The 22033-nt window shown below is 42.3% G+C and overlaps 1 protein-coding gene across 6 annotated transcripts in view; it reads left to right on the top strand.

Annotated features, from left to right (window-relative positions):
• Sncaip (synuclein alpha interacting protein) overlaps window positions 1–22033 on the top strand; it is a 145618-nt gene that overhangs the window by 97440 nt on the left and 26145 nt on the right. For 5 of the 6 annotated variants that reach the window (XM_087896056.1, XM_087896057.1, XM_087896059.1 and 2 more), the window contains exons 4-6: window positions 8163–9031; window positions 10888–11067; window positions 17995–18108. In XM_087896056.1, coding sequence (XP_087752182.1) covers window positions 8163–9031; window positions 10888–11067; window positions 17995–18108 — 1163 coding nt within the window. The remainder of the gene's footprint in view (window positions 1–8162; window positions 9032–10887; window positions 11068–17994; window positions 18109–22033) is intronic. The other variant, XM_087896060.1, reaches the window with a different exon arrangement.

Genomic DNA, 22033 nt, shown 5'->3' with positions numbered 1-22033 from the left:
CAAATGGAGAGCTGGTGAACTGTCTGTTTAGGGAGTGGTTTTGGTTTTGACAGAGTAGTCCTCCAGTGCTATGGAAAGCTGGAGCCAGGCAACCTTCTTCCTGATTGAGAAATCAGAATGCTGCATGATTTTCCACACAAGACTCAAAATTCCCCGAGTTCTCATTTGTTTCCAAGTGAGAATCCATAAAACCTGCCCATCCGTCTTTGAGACGTGTTATGAAAAATCTCTGATGAAATCATGAACTCTCCTGTGGTCAGAAATACAGAAAGTCTGATGTGGATGTATTGGCCATTTTAAAGTGTTAAGTGAAGGAAAATCCCAAGGAAGGTACCATTTTGTGGGATCCAGGAAACACATGATACACAGTGTTACACTAACGTCTGTGAAGTGTGCACTGACATAGCCAATTCCTGCGTGAGGATACACACGCCACACTTAAAAATGAAATAAGCTGGCATTTGAGGAGATGACAAATAGAAAGGACGTATTTTCCAAACACACACACATAAAACCTTACCCCATTCCCTGCCCCTGTCTGCCCTTGCCTCTGGTACTGCTCTCTTCCTAAGGAGCAGCCTAACTCTGTGCTTTGTCCTTGGCGGTAGATCAGCACTGTAAAACGTCGCCACCTTCAGTTAAAAGAGGTAGTGTGTCTCTGCGCATCCAGAAAGCGCATTCGGGCTACTACTCCCCGGCTCTTTTCCATGTGTCTCAGCTTGATGAGTCTTTTTGTTGACCCTTTTCTCTGGGTCTCTTTGTAGAATCCCAGAGTGAAAGAGAGAAGGGAGGGGGGGCGAGAGGGAACCTAGGAAATGGGCCTGGAATGAACCCCAACTTAATCCACTCACAAGGTTTTGCTAATGTCACAGTGAAGACTAGCATACTTTCTGCATGACAGAATAGCTCCGAAAGCGTGTATTTTCTTCAGACCTACCAATTGCCAGTCTGTGTAAACTGTACTTTTGAAGCCCCAGGATTTAAACTTGTCCAAATACTGCGTCTGCCTTCATGACAGAATATACCTCTGTGGTAAAGATGTATCTTTTCTAGCCAGGTTTATAGGATTTGAATATTTCAGTGAGTTTTCACAGAACAAAGAAACAGGCCGAGATCGACTGGTTAGTTATCTGAGCAAGTCTGCATAGTTACGGGCAGGGCTGGGAGTAATAAAACATGAACCTGACATGTTCAATAACAGCTGCTTGGTGTCAGTGGCCTTTTAAAGACAGGAGGTTTAAAACCCAAATCGATGACATTTTCCTCACAGCATGTGAATAGATCAAATGAGTGGGATATTTATAAGAATAAAGTCATGCATATACTTACCCTTCAATCTCAGGTTACCCTCAATAAAGGGCCTGGGGTATCAGTGAAAGGGATGAGCCAGCAACCCCAGAGGAACATTCCAGAAGCGTGTGTTCCATTTACACACATCACTCTTCCCAGCATAAGGTCCTGACACAATTCTCCAAAGCCCGAGTTCCCTCAGCAGCCATCCCTTGGATCAGGTTACAGACTAACCTGTAGGGCAGTGCGGAAGGTCACTCCTCCTGTATGTCCCATTCAGATCCAGGCTCATACCCTTCTGTGGTCATGAGGAGATGGAAGCCATCTGTCATTAGTCCTTAGAGATCCTAAGGTGTTTGTGTTTGACGGGTCCACTGCAGATGTCACTTGGCCAGTGGTAACAAAGTCGGGACTCTAGCATTGGCAAGCCCGTTCTTTCACGATTGCCCTCCCACAGAAGTGTGAAGAAAAGGAAATGGAGGCTAGCAGTGGACTTGCCTAGTGTGTACCCAGCCTTGGGCTTGGTCTCCAGCGCTGCATCAAGTGAACATTTTTGGTGACTTGTCATCTCAACATTCAAGAAGTAAGGGTAGGAGGATCAGAAGCACAAGGTTATCCTTGGCTACATAGCAAGTTCAAGGACAGCCTGGGATATATGAGACCCTATATTTATTTTTAAAAAATGGTTAAAATAAAAGAGATAGAATTCTGTAGAACATGTAGGCTATATTTCTTATAGACTGCTATGGATATGTAGTGTGTTGTATATACTTAAAGAAATTAAATTCGTTGACAGACATTATTCTTCCATTTCCTGGCTGCCCAGACCCTAATAATCACACAGAAACTATATTTATTACAACACTTCTTTGCCAATGACTTGGGCATATTTCTAGTTAGTGCTTACATATTCAATTAACCCATTTCTATTTATTTGTATATCACCACGAGGCTATGGCCTACTGATAAGTATCCGGTATGTCTCCTTCAGCAGCTACATGGTGTCACTCTGACCCTGCCTACTCTCTCTCTATATTTTGGCTTTCCAAAAAAGCTGTTTGGCTTTCCCTCCTGGCTTTATTCTGTTTGGCTTTCCCTCCTGGCTTTATTCTGCTCTGCCATTGGTCAAAACAGCTTTATTCATTAACCAATAGTAATAAAACACATTCACAGCATACAGAGGGGAATTCTGCATCTTAAATTGACTAGTTGGCTTCTCACAGAAAGTCAAATCCATTTAACTTGACAGAATCTTTTCTTTCTCTTCTCACTGTCTCATGCTAATTTTCTAATATGGAATATGGATACAGATGTCCATATTTAGAAGTGAAATAAATGGGCATTTTAGGAGCCAGCATTGATGCTTAGTCTTAAAAGTTGGGTCTACTATGGCAACAGCAAACGTTCTATTATCTTCTTAAAAAAAACAATTTATCAAGCCTAGGAGCCAGAGAATTATGTGTCAGCAACCGTCTCAGCCTCATAATTATAAATTTGTGAGGATCCGGTAAAATGCATGAATCCAAAAGAATTATAGTGTTTCATTATGAGTCAGAATCAAGAACCCTGTTATTTGTAGACATTCTACATCATCAGAGATATTTAGGGAGGGTCAGATCTTAGCAATAATATTGCCTAACCTTGTTATTTTCCAGATGAGGAAATTTAAATTAAGAATTTTTTTTTTGAGACAGGGTTTCTCTGTGTTGGCCTGGCTGTCCTGGAACTTACTCTGTAGACTAGACTGACCTCAAACTCAGATCACCTGCCTCTATCTATCTCCCAAGTGCTGAGATTAAAGGCGTGCACCACCACCACCACCACCCCGACAAGAACTTCTTAAGAGAGTACATTTAAAGTACCTCACTATGTGGCATGCCTTCTAACTGTCCAAGCCATTTGAATAACTTACCTCACCTCAGTTTAGAAAAAAATGGGCTCATGGTAACAAACTTATTTATTATACTTTGCATTTTTGGTCCATTCACTCACTCATGGAAAGACTGGGTCACAGAACACCTTTGAAGATCTTTGCTAGACAGTGAGCTGGTCACAGCAGAAGTAGCTTCTTGAAGAACCCATGTCCTTGAGGGACCTCTGGAGAAGGTGAGGTTGGTATGCTACCTCCAGACTTGCTGCAGGTGTGTTCAAGTATTGCCAGGGAACTGAGACATAAAGCTTTAAAAAAAAAAAAACTCTCCCAGCTCTTTTCTGGGAGAGTCAGAAGAAGGGGCTCGATGGACCAACACTGGCTGACTCGTGTGTGAGAAGCATGAGTCGCTGGCCGCAACAGCAGTAAGGAATTCATAGGAAAAGGCCCAAAGGCAAGAACAATGGTAGATGGCCATAGCATTTCCAGAAAGATTGGATTTAACAGAGGAGGAGAACGGAAAGGCGGGGCTTTGGGAATCATGAATTCGGAGAGAAGAAGGTAAATTATAAGGTGAGTGAAAGAACCATTGCAGACTATGCTAAAAAATTTTGCTAGGAACAAAAAAGCCAGTGTCCACAGACCTTGTAACTTAAGGGACATTTTACATCATGTGGTATATACAAAAATCCCTTTTTTGTTTTTATCTTTAAATATATATAATGTATGCTTTATTTATTTAACATATTTCTAAAACACTTTACTTCTAAGAATATTTGTTTCTTAAAAGAGGCTGTCATATTGTAAACAGAATACCAATATTTCTTGAAATGAGGTTATCATTGAAAGGAATGTGACGAGCGTGAAACCCTCCAGTCAATTCATATGAAAGCCACTGACCCTGAAGGCTACAGTCAGTTTATTAAGAGATATTCTACATTTAGGAGAGGAATTAAATTCTAGCACCAAACTAAAACTCCTTAAAGGAATGAGAAGGAAGAAGACTGGACCATTGAATAGTTTTCTCACACTGTAAATGAGGTGTGTTTATCATGGGTCCTAGGGTGTGTCCGACAGTAAGGAATATTCATCCTAAACCTGAGGCAGTATCATTTTAGGAAGTATGGAACACCTGAGGATTGGTAGCTAATTTGGGGTGACAAATTCAATCATACCCAAAGAGGAATTAGCTAGACTAGAAAGAGAGACCAGTGAGAGAAAGGAAACCAGTGTGTGATGGTTGTGGGAAAGGATCCTAGTTAGTGCAGGAAGGGTACAGAAAAGGGCCCAGGTTGAAGACAGATTTGGGATAAAATCACAAACCTTTGTCTGAGCATTATGGGGCAGGGATCAAGGGAATAGAGGGTCAGATGATGACTTGGGGACTGAAGAACTCAAGAGACTATGTAAATGACACGGTGGTTGTTCATGCCAGGATCGAGAGGATTGTAAGGGGGCTTCAGGAATGGGGAGAGTGGAAACAGACAGAGGTGGAGAGAATCAGACCCCTGGATTCAGATGCCCTGCCATTCGGAGAATCTTGCATATCCTAGATCAACATTAATGCTTGTTGAGAAAATAACTGGCTCTTGGTAGTTATGAGGTGACTGAAATTTTCTTGCTAATGCCCAGAGCATCCCAAATGCCAGATAGACTATAGGAGACTGCTTTGCCCATGAATTAGCATCATAAACATCTACCTCATTACTGATCATTTTAAAATTTTGTGACTCCCTCAGGTAGACAAATTGAAGGTACACTAGGCATGTTTACTGTGCTAAGATGTTAAAGGTGAACACATCCAAAAGCAAACCATCATTAAGAACCTTCTTCTGTAAGCAATCTACTGGGAATTTTGAAGGATAGAGAGCTAAATTAAACACAGATACCGTTTTTCATAGATTGTAATGATTAAGATAAAAATTTTCAGGGATTTAAATTGTGTTCATGTGTCAACAATTTGTGCATAATTTCAAGAGAAGAAATCTAGCTTCAAAAACTTTCCCAGTAGCCAGTTAGTGTAAAATTTGTTTCCATGGATGACTAGAATGTTATGACGGTTCTGTACCAAAACAACAATAAGGAGAATTTGGTGGGAGCCTTAAAGAACTGAAAGGGAAAACCTTGCCTGCCATTAATAATCTGTTTCTTATGCTGTGTATATTTGCCCAGCTTAGGAGAAATAAATGGGTGTTTGTCTTTTGTTTGTTGCCTTTCTGCTCATCCAAATATGTGACATGGTAACAAATTTGAGCTTTCAAATTTGAAACCCATTAGTTATTTTTCATAAGCAGGTTTCCCCCCTTGGCAATCAAGACAGGCTTGAAGGCACAGATTTCATCCTAACCCCACAAAACAACCATACGCTTGAATGAGGAAAAAGACAACATTCCCAAATGTTGACACTCCTTCTTCAGTTTCTAGACCTTTCTGTGGAAAGAAGGGCAAGAAGTGTTTTCATAAAACACAGACAGAATTCATTTACATAGAGTGCTCTTAATGACTCCTGTCAGAGCAAAACAGCTGGGAAACATATGGTACCCATTTCCCTGTATCACTTGGAAAAAAGTTCATATGTAAATAAAGCCAACATAAAAGAGTGGCCCTTTGAACCTGTGACCTCACATAATACATAAATATATCAGTACAGGGCACTCGTTGCATTGACCCACTAAGTCATGTGCTTTAAATATTTTTAAAACATTCTAAGATTCATAGTTTTTAGGAACTCCAAAGAAATAAAGGTAACTGACAAAATATCAGCAGATACCATGCCAAGCAATAAGTGTGTGCTGTAGGTTTTCCCACAATATTTGTAGATTTGGGGAAATTTGGTGAGCAAAATCAAATGCCTACTTTTATCTTACACGCTCCATGAGCTCTGTCTCCCTATTGCTTCATGGGAAACAGGCACTGTGTGTTCTTAAGGCAGAGGAAATGCCTTGGCAGAAATTTCTGGCAAATGATAACTTTTCATAGCTTCATATTTTTTTAGAAAGAAAAGAACATATAAAAATAGGCATTTTTTATATTTATCGGAAATTGATTGGAACAATTGGCCTTTGCCGTTCCATATTGACATTTCATAAATAATTTTAAAGACTCTAGCTTTTCCCGGTGATTATCACTCCTTTGGGCTTATGAAGGGAACTTATTTCCCTCTGGGAAATTAAGCTAAAGATCCCTCAGAAACATTCACTTTACGCGTGTTATAAGATTGAATGAATTGTGCAGAGTGAGATTCAAGTTCACATATGTGGGTCTGTCAGTCATTTGCTCCTGGCTGAGCATTGTGTATGGCTCAGAACTCTAGACACAAAATGGTGTGGGTAAGAGAAGCAGGAGGCAATCGAGATGCCTTCCTTCGCTTCGGGGTGTCCTTTACTATGTGTTGCTCATTGGGAAGAAGCCAGCTCTCCTCCCATAGCTTTCTGAGTCTTCTTTGCTTCTAAAGTCCGAGGGTTGGAGAAGCCTTGAGGTTGAAGTGTGCAGAACAGACCTTCTGAACCGCATGCCAAGTTGTTGACCATTTACAGGACAGAACTCGGGATTTTATGATGGGCAAGCCCACTCACTCCTCCCTTGGCTTGGTTCCATAACTTCCCTGAATAATTTTAGGACAGATGTCAGCATGAACAACGGCTAGGTAGCACAAATTGAGGAACCCCTTTAACTGTAAGAATCAGTCATTGCCAGAGGTTACTGTAAAAGTCACAGGACTGAGCACACCTGCTGCCTCAGGGCTCCCACCCTTTGGCTGTGCCCAACAGCAAAGACAGGCAGGCTTGCTTACTCTGGGATGAAACCCTTCCCACCCGCATTTGTTTCATGGGATAGAGGGTAGTTGGAAGGAAGCTTTACCTGCCTGATGGACGATGAGAGAAACTAACAGCAGAAGAACAGAAACCTGTAAAGTAGCCTGCTAACTTGTAAGAGTGCTGTCATCTGCCTTCTAGTGGAGGAGGGTCGCAGAGAAAAGAGAGCCTTACTGTGGGCGCGAGCCCTGCAGCCTCGTCGGTCCACTCTGAGATAGGCTACCAGGCATCTTGCTTGTATTGAGGTTTATTAGAAGAGAGTGTGGGTTTTATCTTTTCTCTCCCAATGTGCTCGACTGTCCCACTGTCCGCCTTCACCAGTTGAAGGTAGGCCGGCCTGTCATCTTTAACTGCACAAAAATAAGAGAAATTTAAAAAACAGTGTTGAGTACTAGTCTGCCTTCCCTCTTCGCCCATCATGACTTCCCTCTTTTCTGGGTTTTCCCTTTCCCAACATGGAGAAAAGTGTTGCGCTAAAGAGCATGTTCTGTTGTCAAATGGAAATGCATTGTGTGGTGTCATAGGCTGAGAAGCACCACGAGATAGCCCTGCACGATGTTTGTCTAGGATGCTCAGTGTAGGGTGGATTGGCTCCATCATGGCCTTTCTCTGTGAACAGACGAGCACCTAACCACTTTTTATGCTTTTCCTTGCTGTCCTTAAACATCGAATGGGAAACTGGCAGGTCACAGAGTAGGCCACAATTTGAGTTTGTAGAAGATGAGCTATGATTCCTTCACATGGATGTCTTAAACATTAGAGATGTGTGTATAGGCAAGTACATGCTTCTGCGGGTGTATGTGTGTACATATATCACTGGTTCACTGGCTTAGTGTGGAAGCCCAGTCCTGTTCTATTTTGTTTTTGTTTTAGGGTGGTGGCAAACATGTAAACAGTACCAGAGACACCCAATCATAAAATATCTGTCAGGGTTTATTTATTTTAACTTTCTGCTGTTATCAATTAGTTCTGGGACGGACATTATGACATGACTTTCTTATCTTTCTCTGCCTTGCAGTGGTAATGAAGCATTAGTTTTCTGGATATATGCCCTCTCAGGATGCTTATCCCTTTATAAAGCAGCCTACTGTGAGCATAACCTAAAGTGAGCTATGTCTACCTATGTGGCCAAACTCTGTTCGAATTCCAGTTTAATAGTCTCCTCTATTACTTTTTTTTTAAAACAGTTTCAAGCTCTAACTGGAATTGTGGTGTCTCAACTCTCATTACAAACCCACAAAAGCCCACTGGAATCGCTGATGTATACAGTAAATTCCGCCCAGTGAAGCGCGTGTCTCCGCTGAAACATCAGCCAGAGACGCTGGAAAACAATGAAAACGATGACCAAAAGAACAATACAGTAGAATACCAGAAAGGTGGGGAGACTGACCAGGGCCCCCAGCCGGAGGAACTCAGCACTGAAGATGGAGTCAGGGGGTTGCCAGGTAAGGGCTCCGAGCCCAGCCAGGCACTGGGCGAGCTGGAACATTACGACCTTGACATGGATGAGATTCTGGATGTGCCTTACATTAAATCCAGTCAACAGCTGGGCCCGTTCACTAAGGTGTCTTCAGAGAAAAGGATTTTGGGCTTGTGCACAACCATCAATGGCCTTTCTGGTAAAGCCTGTCCTATTGGAAGCACTGAGAACTCCACCCCCAACATGACTCCATTTTGTGTTCTTTCTCCTGTGAAAAGTCCTCACTTGAGGAAAGCATCGACTGTCCTCCGGGACCAGCACAAGCTCTCCACAGAAGACTCTGAGAGCCTACCTGCTCTGGGTAAATGCGCCCCTGCGTATGAGTCCGAGAATCACAGTAAAGACTTCCTGAACAAGGCCTTTAGTGATCCCCATAGCCGAAAAATTGAGAAGGCGGGGCCAGACTGCAAGCTCAGGGCCTTCCGCCTGCAGTCCTCGGCAGCAGGGGCCAAACCCGAAGAGCAGGTCAATGGCATGAACTGGACCAACGCCCAAGGTGCAGAAGAAAGGAGCGAGAACCTGAAGAAAGTAAGAAGCATACTGAACATCGTGAAAGAAGGACAGATATCGCTCTTGGTGAGTCCTGTCTGTCTGTCTGTCTGTCTGTCTGTCTGACCTACAGACTCCATCTCATAACAGGATGAAGTGTTTGTTTCATACCTTTCTGTGATTTTTTTTATTTGATCTTTGAGCATTTCCTATACCATGTTTTGTTCATTTTCACCCCCTTTGTTTGGTTCCTTGCTAAATCTTTTCTTGCTGCTTTAGCTGAGAGGCGTGAGTTCTAAACGCCAAGGTTAGGAGGTTAATTCGGGGAACACAAATGGCTCCAGAAGAGTGTGGGTGCAGTTTAACATTGCCTGACTTCAGCTGAAATAAAGACATTTAATCTAAAAGGAAAACAAAACAAAGAGCCCCGCGGTGTTTGCCAGTTGAGTTGATGCCTTTTTTTTTCCCTTTGCTTTTCGAATGGTTCCCCATGCTCTCCCTCCATTTCTATGGGGACGTCAGCTTTTAGCTGATGGCGGACCTGCCAGATCTGGGAACAGAGAGTTCTCTGTTTCACCCTGATCATTATTCAGAAAAGTTGGGCCGGGGGGGTTGGAAAACATTTGCAGATACAGCTTCCCCTAGAGTTTGATTGTTCTCTGACACACACGGGGTTTTCGCTCTGCTCCAGCACCACGTGTCCAGGGAACATGAAGAATTGTCTCCAAGGACTCCAGACAGAGTTGCTTGGTATAAGAAACATCTATTGAGAAAGTTCAACTGAAATAGCGTTCCCATCCGCTACACTGTTCTTTCCTGGCTTCCAGACGCCGATGGAACGGTAGCAATCCTGGACTCCCACTCAGATGATAAAGTCTCCTTCAGGAAGCGCACTGCATCGTGGCATCATGACCCCACTTAATGTTAAGCTTGCACAGAGAAACTGTAGCGTGCTGGGCCCCTTGTCACAAACACAATTTTATCACATGAAGCCATAACTGGTTTCTCGTGAAAATGTCTTTTCCGTTTTCCCCAGCTGTTGCTTCTGATTCTCTTTGGTTTGCTGTTTTCCTTTGTCCCATACATTCAGAAGGCACAAATGCTTACACCACTGAGTTTGCCAAAATATTCTACCAGACACTTCATACTCGGAGGAGTGAAAACAGCCAAAGACCCAGGCTCCCTGCAGATATCCCAGATGCCCCTGGGAGTCACTGGTATGTCTAGAGGTTTCTGTGAGCACACTAGTAGCCACAACCTTTAGGTAACATGCAGAGGGAGGCCGTCTGAGAGTCAGACCTTCGACACAAGCGCTTCATTCATCCAGCAAACCGACAACAGTCAATAAAGCATAGCCCTGTCCCTCGAGCACTTAGTGGTGTGGTGACAGATAGAGAAGCTATTGCCTGCCATCAGTGTCCCCCCCAGGGACCTAAAATACCAATGGAAACCTTCGCAGCTTATTGGTCCTAGCTTGGTGACCCTTTCTCTCAAAACCGTCTGTCCCTTGAGAGTACGTGTTCTAAAGCAGTGGATCTCAGCCTTCCTAATGCTATGGTCCCTTAATTCAGTTTCCCATGTTGTGGTGACCCCCCCAACCATAAAATTATTCGCGTTATTACGTCATAACTGTGATCTTGCTACAGTTACGAATTGTCATGTAAATATCTGTGTGTTCTGATGGTCTTAGAGGATGCTTTGTGAAAGGGTCATTCGACTCCCAAAGGGGTCTCGACCCACAGGTTGAGAACCACTGTTCTAAAGCATGTTGTAAGCAAGACAAATAGCAAGGGACTCTAACTAGATCCTTGCAAGGCCACTAGGGCCCTCGTGATCTGTTCCTTCTTCCCTGTGCCCAGAGGAGACCCTCCATAGTGTCTGGTTTGGGTTCATTGATTGAAGCCTCTCCCTTCATCCCCCCACCCCCCCGTCTCTCTGTACAGCCACACCTAGCTGCGGACAATTTGGACAAAATTCACGACGAGAACGGAAACAATCTGTTACACGTTGCTGCGTCGAAGGGGCATGCAGAATGTCTGCAGCACCTCACATCTCTGATGGGCGAAGATTGCCTCAATGAACGGAACACAGAGCAGCTGACTCCAGCGGGTCTGGCCATCAAGGTGACGTCTTAGGGGCTGAGCTGTCCCGGGCTTTGTCTGTGGATTTGATCTCCACTTTTTTTTTTTTAAATAAGATTTGTTGTGAGCTAAGCTATTGGAAGGGGAAGAGGAGAGAATGACGTATTAAACAAAGAGCAAATGAGTGTATTATATGTAAGAAGTTAATCCCTCAGTCACTGCCGCTCTGAGATTTTGATGGCATTCCAGCTAATTACCTAATAAGGATAATTTCCCAATCAACTCACAAAGAGACAAGAAGATGGCCCCCTGCAGGGCTGAGAATTTTGTTATTCATGGTGATTGCAATTTGGATTCTTACCCACACCTGGATGTCTCAAAGACCGTGTCAGTTTTTCCTAATGTGGGAATAAGAAGCAAGGAGAATTAGATCAACGCGTGCTGTTAAGGGAGGCGAGCTTAGAGTTTTGGACAATGATGTGGGCTTTTAATGAATCAAATCTGAGTTTAGATGACATCAGCATCCAAGCTGCTTACAGCGTCACTGAGGATTCCATACTTAGTCCCCCGAAAGAGCACAATATGCTATCTGTCAAAGTGTACGCAAATTAGTACCAACTGGGGTGGAGTTAAAACCTGGACCTAACACAAGAGAGCAGGGACCTTGTGGCACTGTGGTGAGAGTGTCTGGAGATAAACCGAGTCACAAGAAGATTAGCTAGTAAACTAAAATGTCTGTTGGGATCTTTGGCAGATAAATGTAGGATTTAGTCATACTTATTTAGAAGCCAGAAGTGACGTTCAGAGAAAAAGAACACATCTTGACTTCGGCATGAGACCACTTCACACGATGGTTGGATCTCCTAAAAGCCAAATACATCATTTTTACAAATGGAATTGCATAGGTGTTGAGTAGGAGAAAAAGCTAGCTAAAGAAACCATTTGTGGCCTTACTAAAGGACACTTGGCAGGTTTAAAGCAATAAGTTACTATCCCATCCCTAATAGATCTTATCTGCAAAGCTGATTTTTAAAACTTTAATGCATTTATTGGTCAAAAAATTATATTTTAAAAATGTTATTTTAGTTTATTTTGCTCCCTGGGAAAGTCTGACTTCAAAATTTGCATAGTAAATACTTTGTTAGAAGAAATCTACGATGCCAGGGAATGTAATTTTTTCTGATTGTGATGATGCCATATCAGTTCAGAACTGTGTTTACTGCAGCCAAGGTGAGAAAAAAAAAGAAACCAAATTTAGATGGAAAAAAAAACCCTCATTCAGTAGAGTTGAGTCCGTGTGCTGAAGCCAACAGGTTCTGTGTTATTGGGTGCTGGAGGCAGAAATTTGAATAAGAGATAGTTCCTATTCATAAGGACCGATATACCTGGTGACTAAAGTAGGCACCTTGATTACTAGTGATAACAGTGTTGACGGTAAAATCAGCATCTCACCCTGTGACACACTTCAGTGAGATGGCTGGGTAGAATGTGATCATCCCTGGGCACATGTCAGTGACAAATATCCTTATAATGCCAACAGATGTTGGCACCTGCCATATTTATAGACTGGTTTAGTGCTTATGAAATATATACATCATTAGTTTTTCTAACTAATGGATGGTGATTGAATATTTCCTTATTATATAATTGAATGATAACATTTCTTTTAATTTATTTGCCCTGCCTCTTGTTTGGATAGATTAAACATGTTAGAGCATGAAGGCTCATAAGACATGTAGTCACCCTGAAACCAGCCCTCGGTGTGAACAGCTTCCATGCTGTCTCCCTAGTCGCTGTTGATTTCTTTCTAAACTTCAGCCACCACGGTACAGCCATCACCCACAGGGCTGCAGGCTTACACAGCAATTTCTGCTATTAATTGGAGGGAAAGGCACACACGTCGCAAACCCCCAGGGCTACAAAGCTCTTTCATATTTGGGGACCTGGGCTTCTGAATGCTTTAAGAAAGCGTTCTTTCTGCTCCATCATGCCAATTATATTGGCCCAACGCAGTACGTTCAAGTATTTTGTACAGGTACCTCGCCCTTCACAGAAGTGACCTGCGCTTCACTTGGTGTGCTTCAGGTGACACTGATGAAGCCGAGAGTCTTAAGAAGCCACCAGTTGCCGGTTTTAGGACCTTGTTTTGAACACCTGTAGCAGCTGACAACAGTTCTAAGAGCAGCCGGAGAGACGGCTCGGTGGCTCTAAGCTCTTGCTGCTCTTGCAGAGGACCACAAGGAAAATTATTCCCTCATTCTCAGGCCTTTTAAGCAGAGCACAATGAATAAATATGCCATTGCGTTGCAGACTTTATTGAGGGCTTTCCAGGAGACTCGAGAGTGATGGCTTTGGGAGTCTGTGCCCTTTGGAACTGGCTAAGCAAAGTCACTGAGAAGAAAGAGTTCTAAAGGGCCCGATTTCTAACACAGTCTGTTTTCTAAAATAGAATTGGCAGAAGGAATTGTGTTAGGACCTGAGCAAACTCAGAATGAAATCAACCTAATTCCTTTTTTGTTTTGTTAACTTCTCCTTTGGTCGTTCTGATTAGGCCCAAATGCAAAATGTTGATCTTGTGATAATGTGACATCATACAGGCAGATCTTGTGATAATGTGACGTCATACAGGCAGATCTTGTGATGATGTGACGTCATACAGACATTCTTTTTATTTTTTTAACACTCGAATAACTTTAAGCCCAGAAACTTGAAGGGGCAGAAGTATACTGCTGGAATTTAATAATCTTTTTGTTGGTTTGTGTTCTTGTTACTTGTATTTAAGGCAAGTTATTTTGGTTTCAAATTCAGGGAAGTGAAATAATATTTCCTTCTGTTCTTTGATGCATTTTATTGTTTAAATGCGACTCCCTTGATTCACCAGATATAAAATTCACCTACAAGAACTGGCTCCCACAACCCTCGAATACACCCGCTTGTCAAGTACATAGAAAACATTTTCTAGGATATAGCCTATATCGGGCTGTATCAACAAACACAGTACATTGTGAAGGTCTGAAATACATGCTTACCTACTTCATCAGTAATAAAGTGCAAATAGAAACTAACAACACAAGGAAGCATGGGCTATTCACAATGATGACAAATTAGCTTTCTCTAAAACAGTCAGTAGGACCCAAAAAAAAAAAAAAAGTCAGAAGAAATTGAAGACGGTTGCAGATGACTGAGAAAGAGAAAGCAGCAAACACTGTCTTCACAGGAAGCCTTAACAGCTGTGTGTGGAGGGAGGCCTGGGAAGGAGGTGGGCAGGGAGGAAAGCTTCAGACAGACACCTTAGGAACTGGAGAGGTAAGATAAACCCGATCCAAAGCAAACAAAAGGAAGGCAATAGCAGGACGTAAAGCAGAGAAAAGTGCAGCGGAGAATAGAACAACAGGAGAACAAATCGACAAAGCTAAGCTGGGTTATGAAATGGTAGGGGAAAAAACCTGTAATTTAGTTAGACTAACCAGAAAGAGAGGGCGAGAGAAGTAATGAGGGGGTCCCTATTTACTAAAACTAGAGGCGTGGCTTCACATTTCTGTATAAATAGTCATTTATCTACACTGTCTTGCTTCCTGTATGATCAAGATGGCTTCCATCTTCTTCATTCAGAAAGAATGAAGAGAATGTTTCATGGGGCAGCAGCCAGGGCACAGTTCCTGAAGCCTGGGGCCTGGAAAAAGAGAGGTCATGAGCGCCTGAGAGAAAGGGCTGAGCTGAAAGGCATGGCTGACTTTGACCTGTGACTACCGGAAGGAGTGTGGCCAATGGCAGCCCCACAACTCGAGAGCTGAGAACAGAAGGGACCTCAAACTCTGTCTCTTCTCCTGGTCTCCTGTGGCTAATGTGCATTACCCAAACCCAGCCAGAAGCCAGGATGCCAGACAGACACCCCAAAGAGAGCAGCCCCAGGGCAGCAAGGACCACGTTGACTGCCACACCAGTAAAAGCTTAATGATGAAGACGCATCCTGAGATGCGTTTTGTCCGTGATTTTGTCCTTGTGCAAACACCACAGAGAATATCTACATGTGCACGCTACATGTCTGCACTGTGGCCTTAATGCAGTTAGGAGATGGTAAACATGAAACGCATGTGGGTACCGCCAGCATAACACAGCATCCTGTTTTACAGTAAACTCTTTGTCATAGGCCGGAGTGCAGGCTAAAAGAATGAGAAGCAGCCTAGCACAGTAAATAGATCAACCAGAAGCATAGCTGTTTTGTTACTGGCTGTAATGATGATTTTTATGGGACCTTTATACTATGCACAGTCATGCAGCACATCTCCAAGGACAGAATAACATGTGTGTTTGTGAGTGTGTATGTGTGTATGTGCATATATGTGTGTGAGAGCGTGTGCATATGTGAGTGCACTGTGTAAATACAGTGCGTGTGAGAGACTTAACGTGTGTGCGTGTCTGTGAGAGAGTGTAAGTCAGTGTGTGTGAGGGAGAGATTCAGTATGTGTGGGAATGTGTATGAATGTGTGTGTTTTGTGTGTGTGTGAGAGAGAGAGAGAGAAAGAGAGAGAGAGAGGTGTCTGAGTTTGTGTGTGTGTGTGTGTGAGAGAGAGAGAGAGAGAGAAAGAGAGAGAGAGAGGTGTCTGAGTGTGTGTGTGTGTGTGTGTGTGTGTGTGTGTGTGTGTGTGTGTAACTGGGAATTCTTGACTTGGAATCCTGTTAGCCAAATAGAAAATGAAAAAAGAGATTGCCTCTCCTGTCTTCCTCTGGGAATAGATGTTGTCATCTTGACAGGTTAAGATTCTAAAGGAAAAACAATCCTGTTAGATGATGTTCATTTGCCCTTCCCTGACTCCAGGAGACCCTATCTGTGCTCACAGCCTACAGTATGCAAACTAGAAAGACAGTGAATGGCCTCACTTAACAGTCTCTAAGAAAATCCGGGAGAGTAGAAATATAGTGAGTGTAGCGGCCATGGAGCCTGTGCTGTGTCTCATTTCACCCCTACTGCGATGCTGCCGCCTCTGTTGTCCATGTGAGATGGCTCATGCCCTAGAGCTAAGTAACTGTGGCCAAGCGGTGGGCCGAGGATGTCCATCCATCTCAGAGTCTGTCTCGAAGTTAATCACAGGATATGCCACTTAGATTTTCTGTGAAGGGTAAAGAGACCTTCCCAATAAACAAGGACTGCATCTTAGCTATTTCCGTGCCTCGTTTATGTTCCGAAACTCTCATAGTGCTGAGAGTAAAATCCCAGTGCTGACTAGAGATGAGAAAGAATTTTAAACCCAAAAGTATAAGAGTCAGATCTGACTTTATAAAACAAAAGTCTGTCTACCACACCAGGAGATTTGTCTCTTTCTACTGACCGCTCTCCATCATCATAACTAGGGAGAACTTTTAGTTTCCTAAACATGTACACCTTGTAGCTGCTTGAGACTTTTGTAGAATCATTTCATCACAAATAACAACAAATCTTCTTTCATAAGAATATTGTCACCTTTTGAACTTTTGATTGCTCTTCTAATTAAAATGTTTAGCCTGGTCACTTAATGAAAATTGTTATTTCAAATAGAAATGTGTTCATTTTTCTTGAAAACTATGGTAGTGTTTTATTTGAAAAATAGTTGCCATATCTTCTAAACTGTAAGTGAAGAGAGCTGGAGAAATGGCTCAGAGATTAAGAGCGTTGCTGCTCTTCCAGAGAACCAGGGTTTGATTTCCAGCACCCACATGCCAGCTAGTAGCTGTCAGTAATTGTAACTCTAGTTCCAGAGAATCCGATGCCCTCTTCTGGCCTCCCGGAACACCAAGTAGCATGTAGTTCACAGACATGCATACAGACAAAACACTCATAACATAAAATAAATAAATCTCTAAATAAAATAAATTTTAGGTGATAGGGACTGATTGCTGACAATATTATGTGTTAGCTTGGATACAGAACAATTGGAATGCTCTACTGCTGTTTGTGGTAGTAAAAGTAATTTTCCACTTTGGAAACCAGTTTGACAGCTTTTCATAAGGTTAAATATATACTTACCACAATCTTAGAAATTCTAGAGCTTGGCATGGTGCTGCTTGTCTTTAATATCAGCACTTGGGAGGTGGAGAATCTCTGTGAGTTTGAGACCACCCTGGTCTACATAGTGAGAACCAGAACAGCCAGGACTAAATTGGGAGACATTGTCCAAAAAAGAAAAGAGAGAGAGAGAGAGAGAGAGAGAGAGAGAGAGAACAAAGAAAGAAGAAAGAAATTTTAATTCTAGATATCCATTCAAAAGAAATAAAAACTTACTTACTTTCAAAAAGATATAATTATATTTTAATTTCAAAAATTAAAAAATATTTGTAGTAGCTTAGATAAGTCTTAGTATTGTACTGGGTGAAAACAAGCCAGATACAAAGACCATATTGCTCATCTTGTCTGAGATTATTTTGTTCAAGGCAAAATAAGAAGGATGAAAACCATGGGATGCTAGAAATGTCTGAGAGTGTTGATAGTGCTGTTAATTTGATTGGAATGTGTGTGTGTGTGTGTATACATGTTTATTATATATATATTATTTTAGTAATATATATATACTCCAATAAAATTACACATTGATTATATATGTTCAAAAATAAACTTTATACTTACAATTATTCTTTACAGAATGTAAATTTATCTCAATAGAGTAATTTCATTCATTTATTCACTTGTTTACAGTGCTAGAAATCACACGTGCGCTCACTAGGTGGGTATTCTACCACAATGCTCAACAGAATGATTTTAAAATAACTGGTTAGAATCACAACAACATACGCAAGTAGAAATTCTCCCGCTGATTTAGAGCTAAAGCACAAAGCATGAATGTAGCAGGTCTTACATTTATGTTTCAAGTAAATACAAGTCCAATGCAAAGTCCAAAATTTAACTGTCTTCCCATGGTAAAATTACAATCTTTGTAATATTTTCTAAACTTTAGTAATTTTGATTTTTTTTCTCTTCGTCTCCTCAAACTCTAGAATGGCCAGCTGGAGTGTGTGCGCTGGATGGTGAGTGAGACAGAGGCCATTGCAGAATTGAGTTGCTCCAAGGACTTCCCAAGCCTTATTCATTATGCAGGTTGCTATGGGCAGGTATGGCATCCTTAAGTATCTTCTCTTACATGTCCATCAAAATACAACATGACTTCATAAATCCAAAGATTTTTATGAACGATGATATTTTTGTAATATTTTAATGAAGGAATGTTTTAAACAACCTAGATATCTCAACGCAAGATTTTAGATGAAGAGTTAGGCTGTATTCATATAGTAGAATTATATGAGGAAGTGTTAATTACACAATGTTGATAAAGTCTAATATAGAAAGCTTTCATTGTAAGTTAATACCAACTTTAAATTTTGTGGAGAAAGAAAGTAAGACGATAAAAAATACAGCCTAGCATAGTGGCAGTCATTTGGGGTGGAATGGAACTATAGCTGACTTTTTAAAAGGTTGTTTGTTTGTTTGTTAATTTTCTACTTTGACAATGAATATTTTTAACATTTACCAAAAAGAAAAATGGTAGTCCTTTATTGTGCACAAACCCAAACACCAAGTCTTTTTAAGGCATCAGTCAAGGATGCCTCGCTGGAACAAAAATGAACAGGTGTATTAAAAAGAACATCCTGAGAACTAAGTTCTCCATCGGGGCCCGTGAGATGCTCCATGGGTAAGAGAGCAGTCCCTGCCAAAGCCTGATGACCTGGTTCAGTCCCCAGAGCCCACGGATAGGCAGGAGGAGAAGGCTGACTCCAGAATGTTGTCTTCTGACACACAAGTGCATGCACACACACACACACACACACACATACTGATAATAAACTCAAGAAATTGATTTCTACATTAGAAAAATCTTGACATTATTAGCTGATACACACAGATCTTGTCTCTGCCTCCCTTTGAGGGTGATGGGTATAATTTATCTTTTAAAAATGCTGAAGTCACAAAAATGTCAATCTCAAGCTTGAAAAAATAAGGAAGTCAATGTAGTATAAGAATAGATTTAATCAAATTTGTGGCAGAGAAAATTGCTTCTCATGTATCTAACCACTCCCAGCCCCCACCCCGCCCCTGCTGCTGCCTTTGACTCTGTAAGTTTTCCCAGGAGCAGAAAATTGTGGCATTGCCTATTAAAGATGGTACTTATTTCCTCAGCATGCCAGTCACATTTTTCAAAAGGCTGGAAAATATTGCCATAGTCGTTCTTTCCTTTTTTGTGCTATTGTTTGCTTTTGAGATAGGGTCTTTCTTTGCAGTCTACACTGTATTGCAACTCACTGCAGGCAAAACTCAACGATCTTCCTGCCTCTGCCTCCCGAGTGCTGGGTTAGAAATGTGCATGACCATGCCTGGGTTGGCTTTTCTTTAGTAATCATACTAGCTGAAAGTTTACTCTGTACCAAAGCAGCTTCAGTTGATATGATGCGCATATAAACTGAGATAAACAACAAAGATGAAACACCACACATGTGCACAGGTTTCCTTTGTGTGCCAAGCGCCATGCTACTGGAGTTTATGTAAATTATCTATATGATCTTGTTTATTCCGTAGAGGAAGAACCCAAAGAAGGAAAGTTAAGAAATGGCTCGTTGTCTAATGCTATTAAGAGGGAAGACTAGAGCCGTGCAGTGATGGTGCACACCTTTAATCCCAGCACGTGAGGGACAGAGGAAGGTGGATCTCAGTGAGTTTGAGGCCAGCCTGAGTCTACAAAACAAGTTCAAGGACAACCAGAATTGTTACACAGAGAAACCCTGTCTTGAAAAACCAAAAAAGGAAAGGAGGGAGGGAGGGAGGGAGGGAGGGGGGAGGGAAGGAGGGAGGGAGGGAGGGAGGGAGGGAGAGAGAGGACTAGATTTCCACTCAGGTCCTGTGTCTTCCGGGTCCGAGTTGTTTTGTCCCCATCTGTACAGATGGTTTGTACAGGAATATCTCACACAGACCATTGAAGTGAGAAACAGTATCAATGCATGGAATTTAAAGGGAGGGATAGGAGGAGCAATAAAAGTTTGAATAAGTCCCTATCTTTAAAATATTAGAATTACGTCTTTTTTTTTTTTGTATTGTGCTTCCCAGTCCAACCCTCTATCATAAAAACCAATGACAATTATTACACATTTGCTAAGATAGAGGTTTTTAAACTTTTTCTCAAGTATTTGACCATTGCTAATCTCCATAAGCCATTTTTGGTATTGAGCAAATTATTAAACTATGCGATTGATGGCTTTACATTTCTAATTTCATTTGCTCACTCAACGCCTAATTGGTCCTTTGGGGTATTTGTGGAAAGGTTGCAACACTGACTCCAGTGTGGGAGGGGAGGGGGGCTGGCCAGACCTATTCTGAGGCTCTGGACAAAGGACTGGCATCAGCGGTCTTCGGTCTTCAAAGAAACGTCAGTTAGTTGCTCCTTTCTTTATTCAGGTCTCACAGCATTTTTCTCAGAATTCTTAAGCTGTTGGAATAGAACAAAAGGAAGTGCCCCCTTGTGGGGAGGCTGTGTGAGCCACCACTGACTGAGCTGAAATCTCGGAAAACGCAAAATCTAGTGACCCATCTGAAGAGACTTGTCAAACATTAGCTTCATACTGGTGCTGGTATTCATCCTGAGGTTGCTTTAGGATGAGATACATTTTTATGACATAAAATGCAGATTTGAGGGAGGCCAATCGTACCCTTCAGAGGACAGTCTACCCCCATGGAAAAGATAGAAGCTCATTTGATCTGCCAGTTCTTCCCAGTGTCATCCTCCGTCCGCCACAGCCACTTATGTAACAGATAACCTGCAGAGCGGCTGAACTTGGAACGGTGACAAGGCTAATATTTCCACAAGGAAGACTGCTATTGAGCAGTTTCTAATGGATTCAGCACATGCGAGTCTTCCTCTGCCAGGCAGGCACTAGACAGAGTGTATTCGGATTTTTGTTTCTTCAGTAAATACCTTTGGAAAGGATCCGACCAACCAAAGAAAATTGCTCACTGTTTCCTCTCCTTGCTCTCTACCCTCCTATAGATCCGGGAAGAACAGGCTCCAGTTGACTCCCGATTTGTGTCCTTTTTCTTATATAAAAAAAATGTCTTTAAAGACTGCAGTGCCACAGGGTAGCCAGTGGGTTTAGAGGACGCCTGGAGTGAGAGATCTTTGGATGATAGGAATTGACTTTGCTCACGCTGACACTCGAAGTCTCAGAGGGCACAATTATTTTACTGCCTGGCTATACCTAGCAGAACTAGCTACAGGGAGCGGGAAGGCTAAAGCCTTGTGGGGGGATGGAGGAGCAGGCCTGGGGGTGGAGGCAGTTCTTGTATAGGCCTGCTCTGCCTCCCCAATAGGAAAGCTGTTGGTGAAACAAAGGAGACAGAACTGTATTTATTCAAAACCATTGTCTGTGTGGCTTGGGCATTTCAGGCCAACATGAAGGTTCAGTTGGTAGCCAGGCTCTCCCCGCAGATAGTCTGCCTGCAGCTGCTGTAAGGTGTGTCACCCTATTCTGCTTGGATACTTGGTTAGGGGGCTGTGTGATGTTCAGCACTGAATTTGTGATTCCTTTGGTTTTTGAGTCTTTCATGGGCCATTTAGTCAAAACACTCTGTCGTAACGACTTGCCTTCATAACCCTGGACTGTGCCTAGTCTTCATTTTACATTTGGTCCTGAGAAAGTCTGGCAATTTTTTAAAGGACTCTTTTCGAAGTGAGCAGAAGCTCAGTTTCCCGTGAGTGGTCATGGGCAGCAGAGGGCACGGTGATGAGGGGCGTGCTTTCACATGCCCTGTTGCTGTTCTGTGAGTCACTTTCACCAGAGAAGTATTCTTTCTTGGACTTTGTTTCATTGACTACTGTTTCAATGTCATGGGGCAGAAATAAGTAAACCATCTAAAAGTACTCTTGTTGGAGAAGAAAGGAAAGTAGAAAAATCTAGGTTTTGTTTATGTTCTCTTTTGCTTTTGTTCTCTGATAGAGTCTTGCTATGCAGCAGAGGCTAACAGAGAACTTGCGATCCTCCCCAGTTAGCCTCC

Source organism: Myodes glareolus, chromosome 13 (assembly GCF_982192425.1).
Source record: "Myodes glareolus chromosome 13, mMyoGla1.1, whole genome shotgun sequence".
Taxonomy (NCBI): Eukaryota; Metazoa; Chordata; class Mammalia; order Rodentia; family Cricetidae; genus Myodes; species Myodes glareolus.
The sequence above is the reverse complement of the archived record's forward strand: the minus strand, read 5'-3'. Positions and strand labels throughout refer to the sequence as shown.